This window comes from Phalacrocorax carbo, chromosome 6 (genome assembly GCF_963921805.1).
Source record: "Phalacrocorax carbo chromosome 6, bPhaCar2.1, whole genome shotgun sequence".
In the NCBI taxonomy this organism is placed as follows: Eukaryota; Metazoa; Chordata; class Aves; order Suliformes; family Phalacrocoracidae; genus Phalacrocorax; species Phalacrocorax carbo.
In genome coordinates, this window is record NC_087518.1 from 34,791,151 (window position 1) to 34,817,237 (window position 26,087).

Genomic DNA, 26,087 nt, shown 5'->3' on the forward strand with positions numbered 1-26,087 from the left:
AACCAGTAGCCCATGTGATAACAGGAGCATCAAGATCTTTAATCAGCTGTTTACCTGCCTTTTTGGCTGCCTGCTCTTCTCACATAAGGGCCACACCCTCTTACCAAGTTGGATGAAGGCTTCTGGAAGGGTGACAGAAGGTGACAAGTCAACCCATGGGACCAGCTCTCTGTACTGGCAGTGAAAGTTTCTGTTTTCTCCTCCTGCCATTCAGGTCACTCTTTATGGCCAAGCCCCTCTCCTCCCTACATACAAGCCTGTAGAAGGTAAAGATTCAGAGGACCGATCCTCCAGTTTGGAGACAGGAATGGGAAAATCATGCTTGGAAGGGCAGGAACTGTTTCTTTATGTGCTTCTCTGCTCTAGTCTGACCAGGTTCCCTAAATTGCTCTGCACAGACCTGTGGAACATGCAGTACTTCTCCAGACCCCACTGAAGAAAGTAGTCAAACAACAGTCTCTATGCCCCATGGCTTCTTAAGAGAAGTCTTTTCCAAAGGCCACATTCCTCTTTTCTCAGGTTCAGTAAGCACCAGAAGCAGCTTTGGGTCGATCAGTGTGTGCATGAGAGTTGTTGGAGGCCACTAACCAAATATCTTCACTCTTTCCTTCCAGATACACTCCCCACCTTAATGGGAGAGCTGATGCAGAGCCCTTTCCAGCTCAGAGGCAGGGGAATGTGGTTTGGAACATGGACAAGGACCTTGTGGGGGAGGAAGGAAGAGAGCCATATAGTTCATATAAGATACACAGCTATTTCAATTTAACTGTCTCGGGCTCTCAAAGACTGCAGTGCTCGACCCTGTGGAGGCTGAAAAGTAGTTCAATGCTATATTGTGATAAAGTCATCTTGCCCTGGCCATGCAGTTTCATTTGACTCTTAAGGAAGTAGTGTAGCAACCCTGGAAACAAGGGAAATGTAAAGAGCTATTATTCACTGGAAGGCACATAGCCTCCCCCATCAGTGATCCAGACAAGGTTGCACCAATACTGTACAAAAGAGTGTTCCCTCTATTGGACCTGCATTGCTCATAACGGAGACTACCAATGCATTTGGTCTTTTCATGGCCACATTATACCAGTGTCTTAGAATTATCTGGTGCTTAGTTAGAGGTGTTTGGGCTTTCTTTTCCTTTGTTATTGCTAGCTGATGAGCTCCCGGTTCAGCGCAACAGCTGTCATTAGTCTGTCAGCATATAACTATTATTTTATCCTGTTTCTGTTTTTCCAACCCTTGCAGTTATCCATATCTTCCAGGACACTATTTAATCCTCCATTGTGTTGACAATGTGTTATGGGCAGAAACAAGTTCAATTGGCAAGTTCACGCTATTTTATTTCTGTAAGACCAATCCATTGGGCACTGGTGAAATCTTTTGAGGCTGCTAGTTCTTCTTCCCATGTTATAATTTATTTATATGTTAGACAGGTTTTTTACTGTACCATTCGTTCATTAATATTCATCTTTATAAATGTAATTGCCAGTCGGCTAAGGGTATCTTTTTCCTGAACCAAAGACCTGTCAGGTTTTCCTTAGAAAATCAGTTGTCTGGCATGCTCTGCCATCTTTCTTTTTCTTTCTCTCTTTCTTTCTTTTTTTTTTTTTAATCTAAAGTCTTTCTTTGAAAACATGTTCAAAAGCCTTGCATACAGTCATGGTTCACCCAATAAGCCTGTTCTTGCATTGCATTTCTTCCCATTTTATTGAGTGTGGAGGCTGCACTTTCTGTGGCACAGACCCAAGTACTGATACTTTCATATTGTGATTCTGCACCCGCTCCATAGGCAGTAGCAGGAACTATTGTGTTACTGGGAGCTGATGACCAGATATGGGTGTATATCGATGATACTTTTAGGGATTCAGCACAATGTGTCTTTCTTTTTTGAGGGTAGTAATTTATTGCATCGTGCTTCCTTTCACATCTGCTGTCCTGGTTAGGAAAGAATGATACAGTAAGTTTTGTTTCACCTGAGACAGTGCAAGAGTACAAGAACTTTTGTCTGTGAAAGCTTGGTAGCCAAAATATTTTGCTCTGAGGAACCTGATAGAAATCATCTTGTCAAATAGCAAGCTTCAGGGCTGATGACTCAGGTTTTCCCCTACTTTGGTCTGGATGATGAGAAACTGCCCATGACAGCCATGAGGAGCTGAAAGCAGGAATTCACACTCCTGCGACACAGCATTTTCTCCTTTGATATTATCAGTAAATTGCACCCTGAAATACAGCCTGCAATTCCAGGCCACAGTCTTTCCTCCATGCCTCCTTTGCTGCTTGCCTGGCCATTGACTGGTTTTCCTTTTCAGGGCTTTTAATTTTTATGCTGGTTCAATTCCCATTCCTCTTCCAATGCTTCCAAACATACAGTTGTGTTCCCTGAGTCTAGCTGATCTGTTAGTGTGTGTTTTGCATAAGCCTTTACTTTCTCCAGGCATGGCCATTCATGATTCATGTGAACCATGGTTCACATCACTGTATATTTTCTTGCCAATAACCATTGCCTCTGCACACACACGTCATATCTGTGTGTGGGTGTAAAGAAGTACATGCGTTTGTAGGCATTTGAATTAGAATTGTACTGGTTTACTCTGAGGTATGTTTCTGTCTAATTCTAGAGAGTATTAGGCACACATAAGAATTGTTTAATGTGGAATATGCAATTATCAACTGAAAAATCTGCACCCTCTCAGATGCCTTGTCAACACTTCATGTCTCAAAACGTGTAGTATCCAGAAAACTGTGGTGTTAACCTTTCCTAGTCCATGCTGAACATGTGAAAAATCAGTCCTTTTGTGTGTTTGCATGGGATCTTTGTTCACTGTGATTAATGGTCCATTAACAGTGTCCAATTCAAGTTCAGTGCAATGTAAAAAGTGCCTTTGATGCCAGACATTCTACAGTGCTGTGCAGAAACTAAAGCTAATAGTCGTAAGCCTGAGAGGACTGGAATGTTTTCAATTTACTTTTAAACAAATGACTTTATTGTGCCATTCTCACATGGGAGTAAATTCCACAGCCTTAGTGCCACATTAGACAAAACTTTTTTACCTGCTGATTTCTGTTTATACTTGAAGAAAAGAAATTAACCTCAGTTAGGGATTGGGGGGAGTAGGACAAGACTATTAAACTCGGTGGGAATTTTGCCAGGGGCTTTGCTGGGAGCAGAGTGGGATGCAGGAGTACAGGATGTAGCTGAAGGATGATTTGTAGTGCAGTGTGGAGTTCAGGAGTTCTGTGTGCCTGAAAATCAAACTCATGAAGGGCACCAGTAGGAAAAGCTTTAAAACAGGTTTTGCCACTCCTGAAACGTAGGGAAGCGGTTGTTGTAGTCTGAGTAAATGCTGGTGGATATTGGGAGAAAGATTCCTAGTGACTGCTGTTGGAGATGGATAAGGCCCAACTCCTGAAAGGCACAGTTCTCAAGTAAGTTACAGGTGTCTGTGGCCGTACAGGAATGACATCTCTTTACCTCAAGGAGAGAAAGTGTCTCTGAACTCAACACATTGCTATTGTAATGGTAAAGATTTTCAACCAAGACAGGGAAGTTTTGAAGAATGAGTCTTTAATACTTATAGGGTGGCCTAATATCATGGATTTGTAAAAATATATAATACCTGCAAAATGCCTAAGGAAGGAACATGGACCTGTACCAAGTGAGAGACCCTCTAATGCTAATAAATGCATTGTAGTCTTCTGATAGGTATAATACAGAACCCATTCCAATAACTCCTTTTGAACAAAACATGAGTATACATTAATTACGAACAGAACCAAGAACACTGGATTGTTTTAACTGCTCACTAGGCCTTTTTTGTACTAAACCTTTTTTTTACAAGGCTTTTGTTTTGTGCATGTTATGTGGTTTTATTGCATTATAAATCCGTAAGCAATCAAAAAAAGGTTTGAGTTTTGTTTTGACTAATGTTTTTACTTTTACTTTGGCCATCTACAGTTCATTAGTATTTTATGTTACACATCCATGAATGGAAATCCAAATGGAAAAAATGACAAGTTTAGTTGATGCTTAGGTAAGTGCAATTGCAGAAATTGGACAAATAAATCCACTCACCTAAAAGTAGCTTTAGAGCCTTTTGTTTTCCGTTCATGTTTCTAACCACTGTCTGGTCTTTTCCAAAATAATAGCTCATCTCTGTGCAATGGCTTGCCATAAAATCTTACCTCTGTTACAAAATGCACAATGTAAATGGGGCAAATCATTTTGCAGTGTCCTCAGATCCCTAAAGCCTTTGCTGCCACTGATTTGGCCTATAGAGGAAGATACACCTAAAGCTTTTGTAGGCTGTCAAGAACATTAGAGAAAAGGGTCTGACAGCTGTTTCCATTTCAACTTGTAAAGCAGGGAAAATCTGTCCAGTTGGTTTCTTCTCACTTGGTACCTTTTTTCTGTTTTCAAAAAAATGGTGTATGTTGATCGTTACTGAGAAGGAGTCAGTATGCGTATAAAGGGCAACAGTTTTTACATAGCCAAATGCTGCCATAAGTCACAACTGAGATCAGGAGCATTACCAGCAGTGCTGAGAAGCTTGTAGGGGCAAAAGCAGTGACAGTTCCTTCCCAGGTGATGTCTGTATGTGGTTTATTTCCACGAGCAGAACAATGATTTCACTACAAATCTGGATTTTCTAAGAAGTCTAAGGTGTGTTTCAGGAGTTGTTGTAAAGCTTCTCTCTTCCTGTGGTGGGGAAGAAACCGTGTAGGAGAGGGTAGGATGACTTTTGTTTGAACTAGGCAGGATGTTACTGGGCAGCAGCTCTCCATCCTGTCCCAGCAGCAGATGCCCAGCTGACCTCTTCAAATGAGAAACACGACTGTGGTGAGGGAATATCACCAGGGCCTGAGGCTGTATTAGCTTTCCAGACTGGGTAGAGTAAGGAGCAATGATGTGCTTTTGCCTAAGACTTCCTGCCCATCTGGAAAGGTAGGCTCCTCACTTGCAAAATATTTTGTGAAAAGAGAGGAGGAGGGAACATGCTGCGATGGAAGCATCTGATTCCCTTTGTCTCCCAAATACCTGGCTACAGTAGGGATATAGTCTGTGCTTCAAGGTGGCTCCCTGTGGGGCCCCATTTTGGCAGGCAGACTGGTAGGGAACATGAGCTCTGAGGGTCTCAAATGAAATTATATTTGAATATTGCCATGCAGGTCTTAATAATACATGAGTCTTAATATGGCCATAAGGCTCTAAATTCAGGGATTTTGACCTGGAAGTCTTTGAGTGTGTTTAAAAATAGCTCACCCATCCTCATTTTATCACTTCATATGCTCTGACACAATTTTGGAACCTGCCTCCGTCCCATCTAGCAGGGGAACGCTATAATTAAGAATCAGTTTTGAAAGGCTCTTCTCTCTTAGCTTAAGGCAGAATAAGGCTTTATGTATTTTGCAGGAGTTTATAAACAATTTGTCGACTAAAATTAGCAGTAAAAAGGGAGCCCCAGTTCTTTCCTGCGCTGTGGTTTGTACCACAAAGACTTAGTGTTTTTAAATCATGACAGAGCTCTCTAAAAACCTTGAAAGCATATTATGTATGTGTCACTTTGGCTCAGTTAGGAATAGTCTCACCTCTAAGCTAGAAGGCCATGGGTTCAAGTTCCATGCCCGCCCTTGGATTTAGCTGTCTCACAGTAATTTTATTACAGAAAACATTTTAAACTAGAACCATAGGGGAAGAAGAGTGAAACTCTTTTATCTGTAACTGCTGCTGCTCTTACTACCCAGCTTTGCTCAGGAGGAGTAAATCCTCTAAAAAGAGAGGGGCTAGCCATAATGGTGTGGCATTTTTTTTTCCTCTTCTTGACAAAAACAGTTCTAATCCTTGGGAGCGTGTGTGTGAGCTACTGTTCCCTGTCTGAAAGAAGTTTGTGTTTCCATTGTGCTGCCACAAGGACATGGTCCCTTGATTGTACGTTGCTGTGCAAGAGCTGAAAAATGAGAGATGTCAGATGAGTCTTGACTTTATCTTTAGCTGCTGACCAGTAAAAGAAAGGGGGGAAAACACACCCCAATCCCTTGAACTGAAAATGCCATAGATCATTTAAAAAGTTCATTTGCAAAAATATCCAACTGAAGTGTGAGGTTATGGTTGTTTGTGGCAGTAATAAAGCCAAGTGACCCTAACTGCAAACGTAAACTCCATATGTGTCTGCTTGGACCCCGGGGTAGAGTGCTAATTACTGATGTTCTTTAACTTCCTCATAGACAGGAGGTCAGAGTGACTTAACATTTAAACTTCATAGTTTCATTTTGGTTTGTGCCAACAAGTGTGTGGTCTTATAACATGAAGTGCTTGTGTTTGTTGCTTACAGACGTGTATCAACTTACCAGAATCTCACTGTCTCTTAAATACAATTTGCTTTTATTTTAGGGAGGGGAAAAAAAAAATCTTTCATTTTCTACTGGTTTTGTAGAATACTTAGAATGGTTTTGACATATTTATACGAAATGAAAGCCATGTCATAAAGCAGTATCTAATTTCATTTGGTCCAGGATTATATGCAGCATAGTTACTCACAACTCATTTCTTCCCCTGAAAATAATTTTACCCAATTATTTTCAATTTCTGTTCTTGTGGCGTGAATCCAAAAGGCTCCTGGATGGATGATTCTCGTTTGTTTAGCAATATTTGTTACACTTCAATAAAGTTCTTGGTGTTTGCAGGTCCCTCTCTTGATCTCTTCTGAGGCTTTTCTGCCACAGGAATATTGCAACTCAAATTTTTACTTGCATAATTAAAGGAGTTATTAAACAGGGAGTACGGATGGTGGTGACTGGTGGCACTCTACTGGGGTAAGACTTCCTGCCAGAATTTGTAGACCACTGTCACTCTGCCTGATGGAGGGCTTATGGAAAACTCATTAAGAGCTTTGAATCATAGGACCTGAATTATCAAATGAAATGTTTTGACGAGAACTCTGGCCAAGATATGTTTGGCATATGACTAACATCTGGGAAAGGTAGATTTATCTACATAAGATGCTGATGCTTCTTGTATGTCCACTTGCTAAATTAGATTACATATGTTCTTGTTATTCATTTTTTTCAGATAAGCAATTACTGTGGATGCTACAGAGACTGCGAGAATTGGGGCAAGAGATGGTGGGATAATCCATCTTGTCATGGCAGGAGTGTTGGCCCACTTAGTCACATCTGGGATGCGGGTGGGGTGGTCTGTGCAAGGCTTGAGTTGGTGATAGTCTGTCAAAAATAGGGGTAAAGCCAGGGCTAGCCAGCTAGCCTGTGAGTGGAGGTGTCCACAAGACAGATTTCTGAACTAAGATGCTGTCCATGCTGGGCGAAAAAGATTGACAATCTTTCCCGTAGAGCCTGGCTTAGCAGTACTGACTGAATGCAAGGCAAAGGGGAAAGGAAATGGTGCTGCTCCAGAGCACAGTGATCCAACTGTGTGAAATCAGTGTGGGTGCTATTAAAATGCCATCTTCCTCTCCCTTCCCCTTTCCTTCCTCCCTCCCTCCTCCTCTGCTGTCAGCCTGGCTGAGGAAAAGTCAAATAACGTACGACTGTGTTCCTTGGCATCATAACTGCAGTTTCCCTTTAGGGGCTTCAAACTTGAGAATGGGAGGCTTTAAATCTTGCTGATTCGTGCTATTCCAGCAAGCATATGTGTGAGGAGAAAGAACAATGCCAGTTCAAAACAGAAATCACAAGTGAGAAATCATTGCTGCTAAATCAGGTGTTGCAGAGGCCAGTGGAAAAATCAGACACTTAGAAAAGTAGGAAATTACTTTGTTTAGAGCTGGGAAGGTTAATGAGAATGAATTAGAAAGTGCTCTCTGTGTATTCAGCCCCTAAGGATTTGAGCAAAGTTAGAGGGATTTATTTACTGATTATCCAGACTATACAACTGGCAATAAGATTAAGTGAGGAATTTTGGAACATGCTGACATTTCTTATTTGCATCATTTACTATGGTGATCATTTGTCGGTACTGCACTGAGTTTGTGGTGAAGCAAAGCTTAGTCTGGCCCAGCAGAGATGGATCTGGTACTTCTCATGGCTCAAGGGATGTGGGGGTGAAAACAGTTTAACGTCCTTTTTTGTGTCTGGGAGAGGAAACATCAAGTTTGTCTAGGTGCTTATCAGAAGAGAATTTCAGAATATTTTCCTAGACATCATTAATTATGGAAAAGAGTGCAGTTATAGGTGACACATTGCATTAGATCAACTAAAAATAAAAGACAAGGCTGTAATTTATAGAGTCCCTGCATTGGATGCTGTACAGAGCTCCCCCACTACAAGGCCTCCTCTAAGTCCGTCCCTTCCAGCATGCACACAGATCTGCACACTGCCCTTCTCCTCATGTATTCAAATTTCTTCAAAGCACGCTGGTAAGTACTGAAAAGGTACCATCTCAGCTGGAAGAAATGAAGGGGGACTGTGGAATAGAGTTCAGTACAGGGTCTAGAAAAAACAGAATTGTTGTTTTTATTCTTTATTCTGGGTGCCTACCTCTAAAATGATCCCATTTTGTGAAAAACATGCAACTCTTCTATATTATATACAGACACATGAAGTCATAAACTGTGCTTTAAGCATGTAATCTGTCCATACACTGAGCACTTACTTGCTGCGTTTTAATCTCATAAAATTAGACAATTCCTTGTCCCTAAAGGAATCCTTCAGCCAAATCGTGTGCACTGTTGCTGGAATAACAAAAAATTTTGTTAGTGACCCTCTCTTGCATGGTTGCTGCTAAGTAGAAGTCCTCAGTAGTGATCAGTTCTGCCAACATTTCTTCTAAGAATGGTTTTGGTAAGGAGGTAAATAAGAGATGAAAGGCAAGGTATTATTTGTCTTCATGATGACCCTTAATAGTTCTCTGATCAGCATCCTGGATGACTAATTCTCCTGCTTTCTATTTTCATCATCTCTTGTAGAAGCTCCAAGACTTCTATTTGTTTTCCTCCTTAGGGGAACTGCATACTGCAGCCAGTAGCTTTAATCCTTTAATCCTCAGATGTCCCGTTAATGCCTCCACCCATTGATTATCTCCTTTCATGGCAAATGATCCTGTTCCCTTCACAATTAATGTCCACTACTGGATCAGGCTGTTGTCTCTGGGAATGTATTTCGTGCATATGGTAACAAACGCACAATAAATTTCAGCCTGAACATCACATGGGCTAATCATCACACTTTGAGTCTTCATCATCATGACTTGAACTTCAGGGTAACTCACCACTATTTGAGACTTCCCAATATCCATTGACCTCATTCTATACTGAAATAATGGCGAATATCATGCCAATAGTATCACATGTCCTAGATTTTTTTCTAATGTGCTCTTATAAATATGGGGCACTTCATGTGTTGTTATGACAAGGAAATTCTTTGACTGGAAAGTTTGCAAATTCCAAAGTAGTATTTGTTTTATAAACAAAGGTGCTGTTTTCCTTATGCCAGCCTCTTTCTGCCTTTGCTTGTCCAGCAGTCTGTTCTGAAAGGCATGAAGCAGCTGTTGGCCCTGAATCAAAACTTGCAGCGCAGGGAGGGTTATGTAAAAGTCCTTTGTTTGAGATATGTACATGGCAGCAAATGGTGAAACTGGAGTACAGATTCTTTGAGGGGAGGTGGCTGTTCATGGCAATGTTTTATTATTTACTTCATTTTTGCATAGAACAAAAAGAGAAGTATTTTTTTGTATTTTCAGAAACACCATTTATTGTTGCAGTGTTGTGGGCTCCTAATTTCATGCTGCTTTGCAGTCGGTATCACCCACTGGATGGAGGGGCTGCAAGAGGTTGTCTAATTTTCCCCTGCCTGAGGGCAGGATCTCTGTACCTAGGTTATTTCTGAAGGATGTTGGTCTCATCTTTGGAGGAGATTCCGCAATTTTCCTAGTCCACCTATTTCTGTGCTTCACTGTTCTCACCATATACAATTTCCAAATATTTGTTTGACATCTTTTCCTATTAGCAAAGACACGTATCTCTCCCCTTCCACAGGCGGTTTCTTTTGAACTCATCAGTCCCAACTGATCTTAGCTTTTCCCTTCAGGTAATATTTTACAGAGCCCTGAATATCATCTTCAATGGTTTCCCCTCTGAACACTTTCAAAATGTGCCACAAATTTCTGGTAGTGTCATAACCAGAGTTGGATGCACAATTCACGTACTGATTTTATAATAGCAAGACATTGTTGACCAATACTCTAATATTACACTGCAGACACAGTTCCTCTTCTGCTGAACTGCTCCTTAAGCGGCCATTGTCATGCTGTGTGTTTATAACTGATTTTTTCCGGCCAGAGTCAAATATTTTTCTATTGATAATGAATTTAATCTAGATTTTTAAACTGTGTCTCCAGATCATTGTGAACTCTGGTCCTGTCATCTAATGTATTCACATCCCCTTCTGGTTTCTTCTTATCTGTAAATGTAATAAGCAGAGGCTATAATTCACCATCCCGAGCATCAAGCCATTAATAAGCACATTAAAAAATATAGCCCATATGAAAGTCGCCTTGATAGAGTCTTCCAGTTTGACAGTGAGCCATTGACAGCTTTTCTGTGGAAATGAGCATCCACCAAGTAACTACAGGGAGAGCACACTTCTATTAATGAAAATGTCACTTGAGATTGTGTCAGAAAGCTTTACTGAAGTCTGAAATATGTGGCAGCTAACATTAATACCTCACCCATAAGATCTGAATCCCTGCTCTAAAAGGAGATTGGATTGATTTGGCATGATTAGTTGTCAACCTGTTAAGAGCTGTAAGACAAAAGTAACTCTAAATGTGTTAGAGTTCTGGTAATACATCATTCCTTTCTGTCTCGTAGTTCCAGATCAGCTTCTTTATTGAAGAAGGCAGGGAGAGAGCCTAACTAGGTTTTGAATGCTTGGGATCATTAAAGCTATGTAAATATCTGGGGAGCAGTATGTGGATTCAGCAGAAGGTTTTAGCTAATGATCTGTACTATACAATGTCTGTAACCACAAAGAAGAATCTAAGCAGGCGATTGTTTAAACAGATCCAGAGTGTTAAATACTTTTGAATCAAATTGAGCTAGGCTGCATCTTTCTTCTGCATGGGTATGAAGTGAGAGAGGTCGTGTGTGCAAGGGAAAGCTGGATCATAACCTCTGCTTAGAGCAGTTCAAGGCTGCTAATGAAAGCATAGTAACTGAAAGGGGCAGGCTGTGGGTGGCTCAGTAAAGGCAACAGTGGTACAAAGTCAGGAGATGCTGAAAGCATGGAATAGAGTGGCAAAGTCACCCTCTGTGAGGGAAAAGGACAGCTTCCAAGCTACCCGGGAAATGTTCTTTTTCTGCTGCTTGCTTTGTTGTAAATACACAAAAGTAATGCATTGTCATTTACTTGTGGTCCCTTCCAGTAAGAAAACCTCACTGTGTGAAACCATCATGTGGTTTCAGCAGTCCTCTGGCAAAAGGCACACTATGTACAGCTGAGAGTATATTAGCTAAATTACATATACAGCATCAAACTGCAATAAAGACAGAATACCAAGAACCAGTTGTAAAGATTTAGGAAAAGGGAGGGGGGTTTAGGACAACTGCAATGTGCTGAGTGTTGGTGCATTAAAAAAAAAAACTTACCTTGGACGGGAATAAATAAAATAAATTATATGTTGAGAAGCTGTGAATTAAAACATAAATACAATCTGGAGCAAATAATTCATTTTCAGGTGGTGGGTGTTATGAACTTGCATCTGTAAATGAAAGATATGAAAGCAGTTTTTAAAGGATTGGTTTCTCAGAGCAGCCATGAACTTAGTTCTTAGCATACAGAGCATTGCTTTGCTGCTGCTTTGACTTTTACCCTTTAGTCAGTCACCTTCCAGTCTGCTTCCTCTCAGTCATTTTTTAATAGAATGCCTTTTTGATTACAGAAAATTGGTTGATACACTGCTCTAATGAAAATGCTAGACAAATGCTCCTTCTTGGAACTGACATCAGGAATGTTATACAAGACATTCTTAAATATGCTGGCAGCTGCCCTGAATGTAATGAAATAATGGAAATTAGAAGTATTGCGCTCTCTGTGTGGCCAGCTCAGGACTGTTTTCAGTATGTTACCAGTTTTGCTGTGAACTTCAAAAGGAATCACTTTTCCTGAATTTTTCTTGGGACATTCTTCAACATGCTTATAATTCCCACAATCAGAAAAATTATACTGATATTCCGATTTTTTGGATTGCACATAATTCCTCATGCCTACATCCCTTTGTAACACACTAAATCATTCCTCTTGCAGCAGTGAGCTTACAGTCTTCAGAATACCAGTAGCATTTCTCGTAGAAATGCATGTATAGGGTGAAATCCTACTCCCACTGCAGCCAGCAGTAAAATTCCCACAAACTTAAGTGGTTTGGATTTCACATGCAGTTTTTACTCTTCTCTTGTATGATGCTTTAGTTAATCCTTAACGCATTCTTCTAGTACAGAAGGTGTCTAAACGCGTGAAGGTAGAAAAGTAGCAATGATGCATACTTGGTGTTTCACTAGTACCTTTCCATGCAAGGATTACAAAGCAGCTTATGAAAGACAGGTGAGGACTACTGCAGAGCACAAGGAATGGATATTACTTCTGTTTTTCTAATGAGAAGAACCTTATCTCTATGGCAATGTGTATATGTATATAATGGAAAGTACCATCCTGGCTTCCATTTTACCTTCTCTTTGTCCGTGTTTTTATTTACCTACTGCTTCTCTGTAGCTTTGGTGTATTTTCAGCAGATATTCTGAATTTGAGTTTTCCAAGATGAATTTTCTTTACCTGGTGTTTAGCGCTCTAGATTCTTCCATAGTTTCTTTGTTGGACACTTTAAAAAGCTCCTAAAGTAATTGCAGTTATGTTCATTTGAAGTAATATTTATTTCCTGTCAACAATTAATAGCAGTATTAAGCAAGAGTCAACTGAACGAAAACTTAACTCAGATTCATATGCTGTCACTTAACACTTGCTATTGGAACTAGCAAGTTCTGGCTTGAGGATGAGGAGCACTGAAAGGAGACTCTGGCTGCCTCGGCTACTGGGAAAGAAGGCACAGAAACCTGTGTCCAGCATCTCTGTTCTTCTTTTCTGTTTGGCATGAATGTTCTGTTCAAGAGTGGTCAGAGAGATGTGAGGATTTTCTTAGGTATTCTGGTTTGGGTTTATTCATTGCAACAGACTTGCAAAAGCCCTTCTAGAATGCAGAGTGGCAGGATTTGGGCTGAGGGGTGCCTTGCACTGAAGCCAGAGTCACCATGATGCTCAGTGAGAAAACCAGCCATTTTGAAAGAATGACATGGTGATGAAATAGGGCATTTACATCACTTCTGTCTTGTTGTGATGTCCAGCTTTACCAGGCAACCTTACTCTAGGCTACTGCTGTTGGCACAGTTCAGACAGAGCTTACAGAAGAAAGCCTGGTAACGCTTGTAGGTGTACTGTATAGCACAGAAATCTGTTAGAAGCAGATTTCCATGTGCATGATGCGATGCAAACAAGATGGTTTCTGGCATGAAAAGCCTTCAGTTGATTCATCAAATCATTAAGAATGCTATGGGCAGAAGCTTTTGTAATAAATTACTGTAAACTCATGAAAGATTGATGTTTTTTGATTTCAGAGAAAATAAATCAACAGTATGAAGTCAGCTCTATTACAGTTTCAAACAAGAGACTGGTTCCTGCAGTATTACTCACTTTCTGTAAATATCACCTATGAGCCTGTATATAAAAGGTTAAATGTTTGCAGACTATTACCCTTTGCCTTAAAGATCAGAGACAAATTACTATTTTTACTTTACATTCTCTTGATGAGGATAATGATAAACATCTGTCACTTTGCTGCTTAGCCAACTAAGAATCTTATTGCAATCTGTAATTTAAACAGTGAAGAAAAAAAAAGAGAAAAGAAAAAATACACAGACAAACTGTACTTCATATAGGCAGTGAAGAAGTAAAGAAAGAGAATAGAAGTCAAATGCAGGGGAACTGGGAAGGGGACATTTTCGGTCTGCAGTTCCTTGGCTGAAATCTGTGGATTTATGGCAGATGTATGATTTTCCATTTATTCGGTATTTCACAGGGTAAATTACCATTAGTTTCTTTTCAGACATGGAGGCTAAGGAGCATACTCGATCTGCATGCTGTGACTTTTTGGCATATGCACTTTATTAACAAAATAATTAAGGTTTATAGGGTGGTGTATCTACTGGTGTTACAGAATTGAAAACACTATTTTCATCAAGAGCTCTTTCAGTGTCCTCCGCAGTCCCAAGATTTTTAAGATGCACTGCTAATTATTTTTAAAGTCCATAGATTAGCTGGTTTTCCAGTAATTCATCTGTAATTAAAAACAATCTGAACTTTTGAAATTTCTTTTACAAACATTTAGTTTTGTTTCTAAATGGTACATTGGATCTTATTTCTTAACAATGCTATAACTTAACAAATCACAACCATCAGTTTCATTTAGACTGGACTGACCAAGCCATGGTTTACAAGGAGTAAATACAAAGTGGCCTACTGGGCAATGCTGCATGAGCAGAAGCAGACCCTATGTTAGGAGATGAAACTAGGAATCTCTTTTTGGCTCAGCAATAACAGATTTCATGCAGGGAGAAGCCTCTTTGGTGACATGTTTGCATATCTAGTGCTAGTGGTCTTTCACTAATGGCTTAGCTACTGATTTGAACTGCTCCAGGAATTTATAAAGCACTAGTGGTGTGAAAATTTTAGCTAAATGCTATATTGTAAATGGAGTTGTTCTGGCAGGGGCCTGGCTAGTATATAACTAGTTCTCGTTATTGGGTTATTCACGTTTTGCAAGCACTCTGTGTTTCTTCATGGTATGCTGCTACAAACCAACAGAACAGGTTTAGATTTTATAATCCTGCTAATACAGCTATGGTGGTCATTTTCAGGGAGAAGTATTATATGCCAGAGTTAGGGGAAAGAACATTTTTCTTTGTACTTTCCAGGTTGAAATTCCATTCTTTTGGCATCTTTGAGCCTCAGAAAGCGGTTTGATTTTCACCAAAAGGCTACTATTCTTTTTTTTTTAAGGTTTTCTTATATTTATACAGGCCAGACCGAAGCAAAGTGCATAAGCTTCCAGTTAAAGTTCCTGGTATTTTCTTTAACTAGGTCAGCTGTCTACATACAAAGAAGTTTTTTTTTTTTCTGTCCAATGAAAAAGAGGCCTCTAATACATTATCCAGCCTATGTTATGCTGGCCTTGAGCACTGGAACCAATGATACTTTTGCTGTTACCCTTCATAAATCCTTTGTTTATATAGGTGCTCTTCACATCTAACAAATTTGAGGCTGAACTGCAGAATTTGTCACAACTGAGTCAGCCTTAAATAACAAGGATGTCTTTTACCCATAGGAGGGTAAAAGTCAAAATCAAGACTTACAGTGCATGGGTCAAGCCGGCTCAATTGGAATGGTAAAGGATTTGATAATAAGTGTTGCAGTATGTGTTCTGACATAATTTCTTGGGGTTTCATTTACCACCATGCATCTTTGAAAACTGTCTTTAATATAAAATTACCAATTTGTCTGGAAATATATAATGTACTTTGTGAAAAAGGTCTTGCATCTCATATCGCATTAACCTCTAAAGGTCCAAATTTCATTATGCTAAACACTAATATTAAACAGGCCAGTACTTCACATTTTAACCTCCAGACATTCTTTGTATGAGTTATGTTGCTGGATTACTACAGTTTAAGTCCAGGTTTTACCCCTCATACGTCTCCTGCTTACTGCAGTCTGAAAGACTTGTGTTTTTCTTTTTTTAATTCTGTGTAGACTGAAAACGAAGAGAATGGCCAAGCAGACAATTTTTCAATGGACCCCCAGCTGGAGAGACAGGTGGAGACAATTCGAAATCTTGTGGACTCCTACATGTCTATTATCAACAAATGTATCCGAGATTTGATACCGAAAACCATCATGCATCTTATGATCAATAATGTAAGTAGTGACCAAGGCTCTAAATTATTTTAACATGTCTGTCAAATCTGTAGGCTGAAGCACACCTCTTGAATATAGCAGCAACAGCAGCATGTACTAAAGAGAAGAACACGCTCCCATAAATGTCACTCTCTTAGAGAAAATATTCCAGTCTTCTGTAGTAGTAGGAAGTCCTGCAGCCTTTTCAAAGGCTGGCACGCTGCCTTGAGTGCTTACTACAAAATGCTGAAGACTGAATTAATTTACATCTTAATCAGAATATAAGTTATTATTTAAAGGTAAATCAAGGATTTCCCCCTCCCCCCGCTTTTGATATAACAGGAAAGGGAGTTGGGAGCTCCATCTAGGCAGTCTGTGGGAGCAGCAGAACAGAGTTGTGCTTCCTTGATTTTCAATCTGTAGCCCTTTGTCGTGGTTTCTTAAAGCAGTTCTTATTTGGGTTTCTTTATATTTTTGGGTTACCGTTTTCAAGGAATAAATCTTAGAAGCCTTGGATACTGTTGTTTAGATAAGCAGATGTGGTTGGTTGATTTATTGTGTGTGTGTGTCTTAGATCTGAAGATTATTTAGTAAAGAAATGGCTTTGAGATATCATTGTTTTTCCGCTGCACTAGGATCTCAGCCTTCACTTCCTGGCAGAGTTCTGAATGGACCTTGTATGAAAACTAAGCTTAATATTAGTGCTACCGCTGCCATATAAATTAATAATGGAGAGCACATATCCTGTTAGTTATGGGTAGCACCTTTTCTGTAAGGTCATCAAACCAATCAGTCTTCACAAGTACAATATATTATAAGGCAAATCTGGTTAGAAAATAGCATTTACTTTGACTCAGAGCCACCTCTAGCCTTCATCTGATGGATTTCATTACCCCTGAGGAATTTGTGTTGCACTTGAGAGTTAGGTAGTTGGGCAGGAAATTTCAGTGGGATTTCTTGGTAGGTATTATACAAGCAGAATTTTTGCATGAGGGCAACAGATTTTTCATTAGCTGCTTTAGGTTTAGGGGAGTCAGGCTCCAAATAATGCTCTAGTCATGGGTGAGTTTTTACGAAAGAGCATGGGAACAATGGAACTGCCCTTTTTTTCCTGAAATCAGCCATTCTCTAGATTTTGTAGGGTATGTGTGTTCTCTCTGCTCTTTCCAGATCACAGCTAGCAACTTGCTGCTTTGACTTAGCACAACTTCAGTGCCGTTAAAAAAGGGCTGGTTTTTAGTTCTCATTTCATAAACTGCAGAGTTCAGTGAGCAGTTGCATTTGAAAGTTTACATAAAATTTTCTGCCACTCACCTCCTCATATGGAATAGTTTAAGGGTCTCTGAAGTAGGTGCTTTACTCAGAAGTAGAGAACTTTAAGATTTTGTACTTTCAATCTCATCAGCTGTTATGTTGGTAAAGTCTGCCCTGCTGGCTGACCATGGCACCCAGAAACAACATACTTACACAATCATCTACATTTCAATTGACCTGATAGTCCATAGCTGTGTTTGGGCTTGCTAGTAAGCCAAGACCTATACCTCAAACCTAGAATTTAAATTTGTGGCAAAGAATAAAAACGTTTTAAAGGACTGTGAAGAGTGAGACTAGAAACATTAATGCATTTGTTTATGTGCAGCATAGGCAGTAAACTACCATATTAAAAACAATGGATAAAATATAAATTTTTTTTTAAATGAGCACTATTAAAAGGTGAAAGAAATGCTTGAGTTAAGACTGCTGAGCCACGCCAAAAGGTTGTGCAAGGACCTGGAAAGCAGTGGAGCTGTGATGGAAGGTCAGTCCTGTTAAGTAGTGTGTGTGTTCCTTGGGGCCTTCAGAAGTCCAACCCATCCACCAGGAGTTAAGTGGAAACACTCTCCCTCCTCCTTAATGAGCATATTCTGAACTTTCTGCTGCCCCATCATGTTGCCTCCAAAACTCTGGAAACAAATTGATCCCAAGGAGTTTGTTTCCATGACAATTGTAACCTCCCAAGTCCTCCTAGAACTTCCTTTCCACTTTGTGGGCCTGTAAATGAGCACTTATAATTCAAGGGAAGTATCAGATTCAAACTCAGAGTACAGAAAATAATTAGATGCTGTCCCTAAGCATATTTTGAGGCCTAAGCCTAGATTGTTGTATTCCAAATGCATCCCTTATTCTTCCCTTAGGGTAGATGTTGATTACCTTAAAAGAAAATGCATTTACCACACAGAACTGCATTGAGTTACCATTAGCAATTCAAACATGAACAAACAAAACACACATTTCAGAATTTATGTTTCAGGGTGCCTAGGTATCACAGATTATACAAGAGGGGTGGTCTTACGGTAGACAGTGTATACTCTGTAAGCAGTGCTGATATTAATCTCAGCTGAGTAGAGAAACTCCAAAGTACTTGTTACTAGCAAACCTAAGGTTAAGGAATGGATTGTGTTTGCATTTGAGACAGTGATATATGTTGTAGTCTGCCTGCTGATGAATGAAGTTGCAAGCCCATCTTAACCTACTTCGGAGTGACAGTGCAGGCTTTGTGGCATTGGTGTTTCAGATGCTTGCTATCGTTCAGCTTTCACCGTAGGTCTGATGCCTGTGAAGGAAAAATATTTTAAACCGTTCCTGTGAGTCTTCCTGTTTTCTAGAAAGGAGCAAAGGCATGACTAAGTGTCACTTTCCCTTCCTTTTCCAAGCTGAAGAAAGTGGCTTTTATGGAAGATCTTCCTCTGTCTAGTACAGTGCATCTGTTTGCAGAAGGAAGGAGGTTGATCCAAGAACCATCCTTAACACAGCAGTCTTCCCCTTCCAGAAGAGTTCAGGGAGTTACTTGAGTCTCCTGCTAGTGGCAGACAGGAATCTCTTATGATAATTGTCATAGGCTGATTTTTTTCAAACAGATATTTGTGGTTTAACAATGCTTTTACAATCAGCTCTGGCCTTAATCTAATTTTAGGACGACTTCTTCTTTTTTGAAGTGCTGCCATTAAAATGCTCATTTCATCAAGTAGAATGTGATGCTGTTTAACTATGATATCTGTTTTTAATGTGGAGTTTTTGGCAGTCATGAAGAAAGTAGTGTACTCTGGCTCTTGATCAGTACCATCTACTGGAAAACAGCATGAGACTCATGGAAAAATTTTGCAGGCTTTGCTAAGAATTTGTGCATCTCCTGTCATACGTGAATGGGAAATGACAGCCAAGCCCAGGCAATATGGTTTTGTTTCCCTGTAAGGTCTGTCCTGGCCTTCTTTTCATCGCTAGGTGACCATGGTGTGTGCCATGCAGTTTGACTGCTCTCACTGACCTGGTCTGAACACAAACTTTGCCTTAGTCTACCTGTCAGGATTTAAATCAATGTTTCTAAACTAGCACAAACCCATGTGCCAACGGAGCTCAGGTTATGTAGTCAGAATCTTGGGAATGTATTATCATTAGTATCTCCAGCTCAAAAAAGCTTTATAGAGCAAAAAGCCAGATGAGAAATAGATCAGAACAGCAATGAAAGTCTCAAATGCAAGGATTTAGTAGGTCAGCAGTTGGTCTATTTACCACAGTTTTATTTAATCAGAGTACCTTTAGCTTTTTATCTCTCCTAATGTGGCCCAGGTTTCCATAACCAGGGCAGGTATAGCAGGAAATCAATATAGTAAATTAGATTACTTGGAGACTTGTCCCTTCAGTTTGAATGTGTGTGGATGGGATATTTAGAATCTGACAAAGTTGTTGGAGATTAAAGACACTGTCTACAGTAGGGTAAATTGTTGCTAAGAAAATAATTGACAAGAGATGTCATAAAGCCTGAAAATTCCCATTCCCATGGGAATTTAGTATCGGATGATATTGTTAATGGCTGCTATTTACCTCTCAGCCCTTTAGAATTGGAAGAAAATGCCAGCTGACTCCTGGGAGCTGTTGAGAAGCCTGTTTGAAATGAACTGTTGAACAGAGGTGTCACCTTCGAGACACGGACCACTGTTAATTCCAACCATGTCCAGTGTTTCAAAGACAGACACCAAAAAAGGCCACAGTGCACTGTGGAGTGATTGCACAAATCCATCTTGTCCTTACATGTGAATTGTTATCTCAGAATGTGGCTTCATAATTGTGTTAAGCCCATCTGGATGCAGGCAACTGCTAAAAGGTCCAGTCCATCCTTTTCCAGCTGCTCTGCCCAGCATATGCCAGCCTTTTCTTGGGCCACAGCTAGACCTCAGGCTGCTGCACCATCAGCTCAATCTGAGTTCAGCATTTTTTAGTCCCTGGTCTGACCTAACAAAAACTGCATGACCAGTGGAATTGATGCAATTAAGGTAGTAGGAGAAACAGATTAAATTTAAATATGTGTGTTTCCTGGTTCTGTGGATCTCACACTGTATTTGTTCAGTATTGTATTTTCAATGGGTTTTTACATTTGTTTATTTGTTCGGGGTTTTTTTGTCTCATGAAATAGGTAAAAGAATTTATCAACGCAGAGCTCCTGGCTCATTTGTATTCTTCTGAGGATCAAAACACACTAATGGAGGAGTCAGCTGAGCAGGTACAGAGGCGAGATGAAATGCTCCGCATGTACCAGGCACTAAAGGAAGCCCTAGCAATCATTGGCGATATTAGCACTAGCACTGTCTCAACCCCTGCACCCCCTCCTGTAGATGACTCTTGGCTTCAGCAGGCCCGCAGGTAAGGATCCTCAAATCTATACTGCAATTAAATTAGGACAGGCAGACATTGTCAGCATCAGCACCTCCCTCCCTTACCTGTCTTTTTGGGCAGATACTCCTCCAGGTCTTTAATGACATTTGTGAGGGAAATCAGAACATTTTCCCACATATATGTGTTCTACGGATATGTATGTGAACACCAGACAGGATATTTGCCTTGAAGTGGATTTACAGCTTGTCTGATGCTTCAGATAGCAGCCACTTCTGTCACCCCAGCTGTGTAGCCACATGGCATCTTCTTGCAAGCTGTTATAAGACTTCCGCATGTCAGGCTCCATGTCCTAGAAAATCCACTTAACCGAACTTTATTAGAACTCTTAATATTAAAATCCATTAGCTTTACCTCTTTGTTCATGTGTTTATTTCTGACTATCATAAGGCATTCTGTCTGTGGGAAAGGTAAGTGTGAGACTTAGATATATGTGATGCTCTGACACTGACAGCAAAAGAAAATGCCAAGAAAAAAAATTGTAATAGGCATAAAAAATGGTTTAATTTCTGTTTAAAACTTTAAAAATAATAAAACAAAAACCCCAAAAATGAAACCAGAAGAACAAAACCCAAACCCCCTCCTTACTGAACTTCTTAAATCTCTGATATTTCAATAGATCACCTCCTCCAAGTCCCTCAACTCAGAGGAGGCCTACATTAAATAATCCCCCAACCAGACCTTTATCTGGCCGAGGACCTGCTCCTGCAATCCCATCTCCAGGCCCTCAGTCTGGGGCTCCCCCCGTCCCGTTCCGCCCAGGACCACTGCCTCCTTTTCCGAGTAGTGGTGAAACCCTTGGAGGACCTCCCCAGGTTCCCTCTCGGCCAACTCGGGCTCCTCCCAGCGTCCCAAGGTAAGATGTCTAATCTTCCTGGTGGTGGGCATGGTTCTCTCCCTCTAGCATAACAGACAGATTCTGCACTATGTCAGAAAGTTGAGCACCGTTGTTGAGCAAGTCTTGTAACAAAGCAAAATTGGGCATTCCCTGCAGAGAGTCAAAGGCATTTTGAGGAACTAATTTTTAGTACATATATGACTTGTTGAAAAGACAAAGTTTTTTTCATGGGGGAAAAAAATCCTGTCAGTCAATGTGAAGACACCAGATTTTCTTATATTAAGAACACCTGTTTTGGTTGAGTTGTACCCACATAGGGGTTCACAGAGAGAGAAGTAATCTACCCCTTCACCAGAGGAGGGGCAGGGGTACAACTCCTCACCTCTGCCATTTTGAGCCCTCACCAGAGGAATTAATGGCTATTCTGGGAGAGAGCAAGAACAATCCTTGTAGAATCAGTGGAACAAACTGATAGGAGTCTGATTCTTATTCCACAAGACAAGTAATTTACAGTCAGTTGAAAACAGTCCATAGTTGTCTAACAGTATAGATCATGTGCTACAAAACAATTAGTTAAGGAACATTAGTTTCATCGCCACATCGTTTCCTTTCCTTCCCAGGGTTTTGCATTTATCAGTCCTTTTTAAAGTAGCTTTGCATATTTTATAATTTTGTGTGGCATAAACTGCTTTTTTTATATAAGTTTTATGAATAAAATGTCCTGAATATTTATTATCACAATGACATAATACACGTAATCACTTATATATATATATATGAGAGCTTCTGATTCCAAGGGCTTTGTTAACTTCCTAAACTATGAAAGGCATCGGCAGATTAGGCAATGTTGGAAAAAAGGGGTTTCTCCATTTTTAATAAATTAAGCGTTACATTAAAATCAGTCACAGTTTGCAAAAAAATGCCAGTTAAATAGGAAAAAAAAGGGCACATTTTCAATTTTAGAAATGGTAATTGAGAAGGGAACCTTTGGAGAAAAACTTTCTTTTAAATAGCTGAGATCTGTTGTAGTTGTCAGTAACTTAAAATTGAGGCTCAGTGTTTCTAATATAATTATTCTTTATAATATGAAGAATAAATAAATGAGGTGTATCAAAAGAATGAAGTATTTTTATACATTTGCTATGAAAAGGGCGTTGTTGCAACAGTGCCCAACCATGAAATGCACTTTTTCATCTTAGTGGACATCCCGTAGCTTGCAGTAGGACTGCTGGGGAGAAACCTAGAATGGTCTTTCTGGGAACTAAACTTCGCACTGAAAGGGAAGAAGACCAAGCAGGGTCCTCTTGTTCGGAGAGCCTGGGACTGAGCTGAAGTGCATTAGCCCCAGTGTTTCCCCTGTGCCATGAGAGGATAAATTACGTACTAGATACAGAAATGCGGTCCAGTGTTTTGTCAGTTGTACTACTGGAGAGAACCATAGCTCCCTGGTGTCTCTCACCTTGCCTTGCAAATGAGCATGTCTCCTTTGTCCTGCCTGGCTGTGATTTTGCATGAACATTGCTTTCCTGAGGTGGCTTGCCAAGAGCATGTCTGATGATAATCTTTTTGATGTTAAAGTGATAGGTTGGGATGGAGAGCAGAAAGGAATTTTCTAGTGCACAAAAGACATATGGGTAAGCAGCCCACAAACAACTCAGTTTGTGACTGCTGCTGGTGGCATGCGAAGCAGTAGCTGATAAAGGACATCAGTGTTTTTAAAATGCTGTAGCTGGATATATAATTGAATGTATGACTGCCTGACATTTTTGTAGAAAAAATATCTGCAATACACATCTTCTGGACTGGATCCTAGTTCTCTTTTTTTAGAGCTTTTAGCTTTAGCTAGGGTAAAGCCTCAGACACAAAAAAAATCTCAGCTGCTTAAGAATGAAAGCAGGGTTTGCCGTTTTGCTGAAACTTCAGGTTTCTCCTGCTGACTAAACTTGGAGAGAGGAAATCCTAGGGAAGGGGCTGAAGGGGAAATCACCTGGGGGGGGGGGGACAGTGTGGCTGGCTTCTGTGCCTATTAAAAGTTTCTTCTGAGCCCTGGAATTTCTGCTATGCTTGGTCTGGTTTTAATAACAGCCTTTGCAGGATCATAGGAAATTGACTCTGAAAATGGGCCTGAGATATTAAAGAGGAAAAAAAAAATTTTGAGGAAGAGTTCTTGTGGAAACGAGCTTTCTCTGTGACTTATTTCTGAACTGGGGCTCTGTGCTCTGACTGATCTACCACGAATTTCTGCAATGATTCCTTGAAGTTTCAGGATCTCTCATAAATAGGGAAATAGTTCAGCTTCCTGAGAAGAAAGTTGTATTTTTAAAGTTCATCCAGCTTTCCAAAGGAGCTTTATGTTGCAGCCCCCATCACTGTCACATGGAGCTGAAAATCCTGACCTGCTGAAGAAATATAAGGTTCTCCTGTTCTGCCTTAAGATAAAAAGATAATTTTCAGGGGTAAGACTTGGACCGTCCTTTTCCAATGAGTGGCTGAGCACATATTTGGTTTGAAGAACTGGCCACCTTATAGTGAGATACAAGCCTTGCCTTTAAAAGGATTCCCTTAACTTTATTAGCATTTAATCAAAGGAACTGTACAGAAATTGTGAGCTTTTGGCATTTTCTTACTGTTCCTTGCTTACTGTACAGGGAAAGGAAAAGGGTTAGGGGAGCAGGAAATAATTTTCTTCCTTGCTTCACTCTGATTCTAAAGCTGTTTTGGGTTATGTGCTCTGAATATTTCTGTAAGGAAACAGAAACTATTTGCATGATACATGCCTCTTTTAATTAATCCCACTTGAGGTGGGTGGATCTCTCCCAGCAAAGCCTGTGAGTAAAGGCCCCTGGCTTTAAAGGGCTTGGTGCCAAAGCATATATGATTTGTGAAATGTTCCCTGTTGCCAGAATTTAGATTATTCCCCCTCTCTCTTAAAAGACTGCAGTAGTATTTTGAAAGAAAATGCAGCTGTGCACTCGCTTTGGTAAGATGGTTTTAAGCAGCCACCAGAGCCACTTCAGCTTACCATGATGTGTGTTTGCCTGCCTGTTCAGAAAGCCTGATCTTGACCAATTTTAGTTCTACTGTGGGTGCTTTGATTTATGGCTTTTAAATGTCCTGAATGGGAATCTCAGCTTTGCCACAGGAAAACAATTGAACTGGAAATGTTTTTCCCCTGGCAGCAGAGCCCATGGTCTTAGTGGGGGTGGGAGGGTGCTCCCCTTTTCTCTCTGTGTCTTGCTTTGCAACACTACTATGGATTCAGTGCTTTCCCAGTGAAGCACTGGAGATTGTTACTCACTTTGCCATTAAAACATACGTGACCCTGTGTAATGTGGTACCCTGGGGCCTTGTTAAACAGGGGTCTTGAAGGGCTGGACCATTCTCTCGAACAGGCAGGAACGTAAATACTCTCTTTATTTACATGTCTCACACCCTCAGCCATGCTGGTGCTCAGTCCTTGGGGGCTGAGGATGGTCTTTACATGAGACAAGCAGTGGGAAAGAGAATTCACATCATGCTATGCATGAACAGTCCCATACACTCCCTACCACCTCTTTCATATGTCTCCCTACAATTTACTTCATCCCACAGCCAGCCAGCATGGAAGAGGTGATGGTTGCTATGCAGCTACATTTTATTATGCCGCTGAGGCTAATTACATGACCTGTTGTGTTTGTAACTAATCTACATTGTAAGCCATCATTACATATTTCTGCCAACCTGGCACAAAAACATACTTATACTTCACAGTAATTACAGTTAGAAAATTCCAGACAAAGCCAGAAGCACTGCAGAAAGCATCACTGCCTGATGTTTCCTGGTTGACAGGCTCTGTATTCAGCTTTTTGACTGCCAAATATCAACCATGAAGTAAGTTTTCTGTGATGGATTTTTACAGATTAGAGTTATTTGGAAATATGTAATGTGATGTCTAACGCTGTGTATTGAATGGTAAGGGGATCCCTTGCAAAAATTGCACGTGATCCTCTGATTAATCTGTCGTAGTGCATAGGCATATAAGGCCAGAAGAGTTATCCTGCCTTAGCCTGGGCACCTCCTCTCTTATCAAAGTTTGACCTTGCAGCCTTAAAAGTTTACTACTGTATTTTTTAAATGGAATATAAATAATAATCAAATAGCCATTGCATCAAACTTCTGGCAGAATGAATAAGTGCCCACCTTAAAGCATTTGCATGATGAGCTGGATGATCTCAATCTGAACACCCAAGTAGAGGAGCACATCTCCATCCAACAGTAGCATTGTATCCATTTGTCCTCTTTGAATGGATCTTCAGTGAAGGTTATATTCAAAAAGTATAATCAGCAATTAGGAGTGTTTCATACAAGCAAAGAGACAAGAGTGTTATCTGGAGAGATTTCAAAAAACTGCTGGATTTAAGGAGAAAAAGAAAGCTAAAGAACTAATTTAATTCTGTGTTTCATATCTTTGATCAAAAGAATATTCAGCTGCATGGGTGATGCAAAGCTAGAGCCTATCACAGGAGCGGATGCTGCTCTTCTGTAGTCACTATGTTTCCAATTCTGCCTGTCCAAGGACTCCAAAATCACAAGACTTACGAGAATATCGGTTATTCTTTCT

General features: G+C 40.2%; 1 protein-coding gene across 5 annotated transcripts in view; it reads left to right on the forward strand.

Annotated features, from left to right (window-relative positions):
- DNM3 (dynamin 3) overlaps positions 1 to 26,087 on the forward strand; it is a 180,888-nt gene that overhangs the window by 139,708 nt on the left and 15,093 nt on the right. For 4 of the 5 annotated variants that reach the window (XM_064454643.1, XM_064454642.1, XM_064454640.1 and 1 more), the window contains exons 17-19: positions 15,799 to 15,963; positions 20,393 to 20,619; positions 21,269 to 21,505. In XM_064454643.1, coding sequence (XP_064310713.1) covers positions 15,799 to 15,963; positions 20,393 to 20,619; positions 21,269 to 21,505 — 629 coding nt within the window. Of the gene's footprint in view, positions 1 to 15,798; positions 15,964 to 20,392; positions 20,620 to 21,268; positions 21,506 to 26,087 lie in introns of those variants that run through there. The other variant, XM_064454644.1, reaches the window with a different exon arrangement.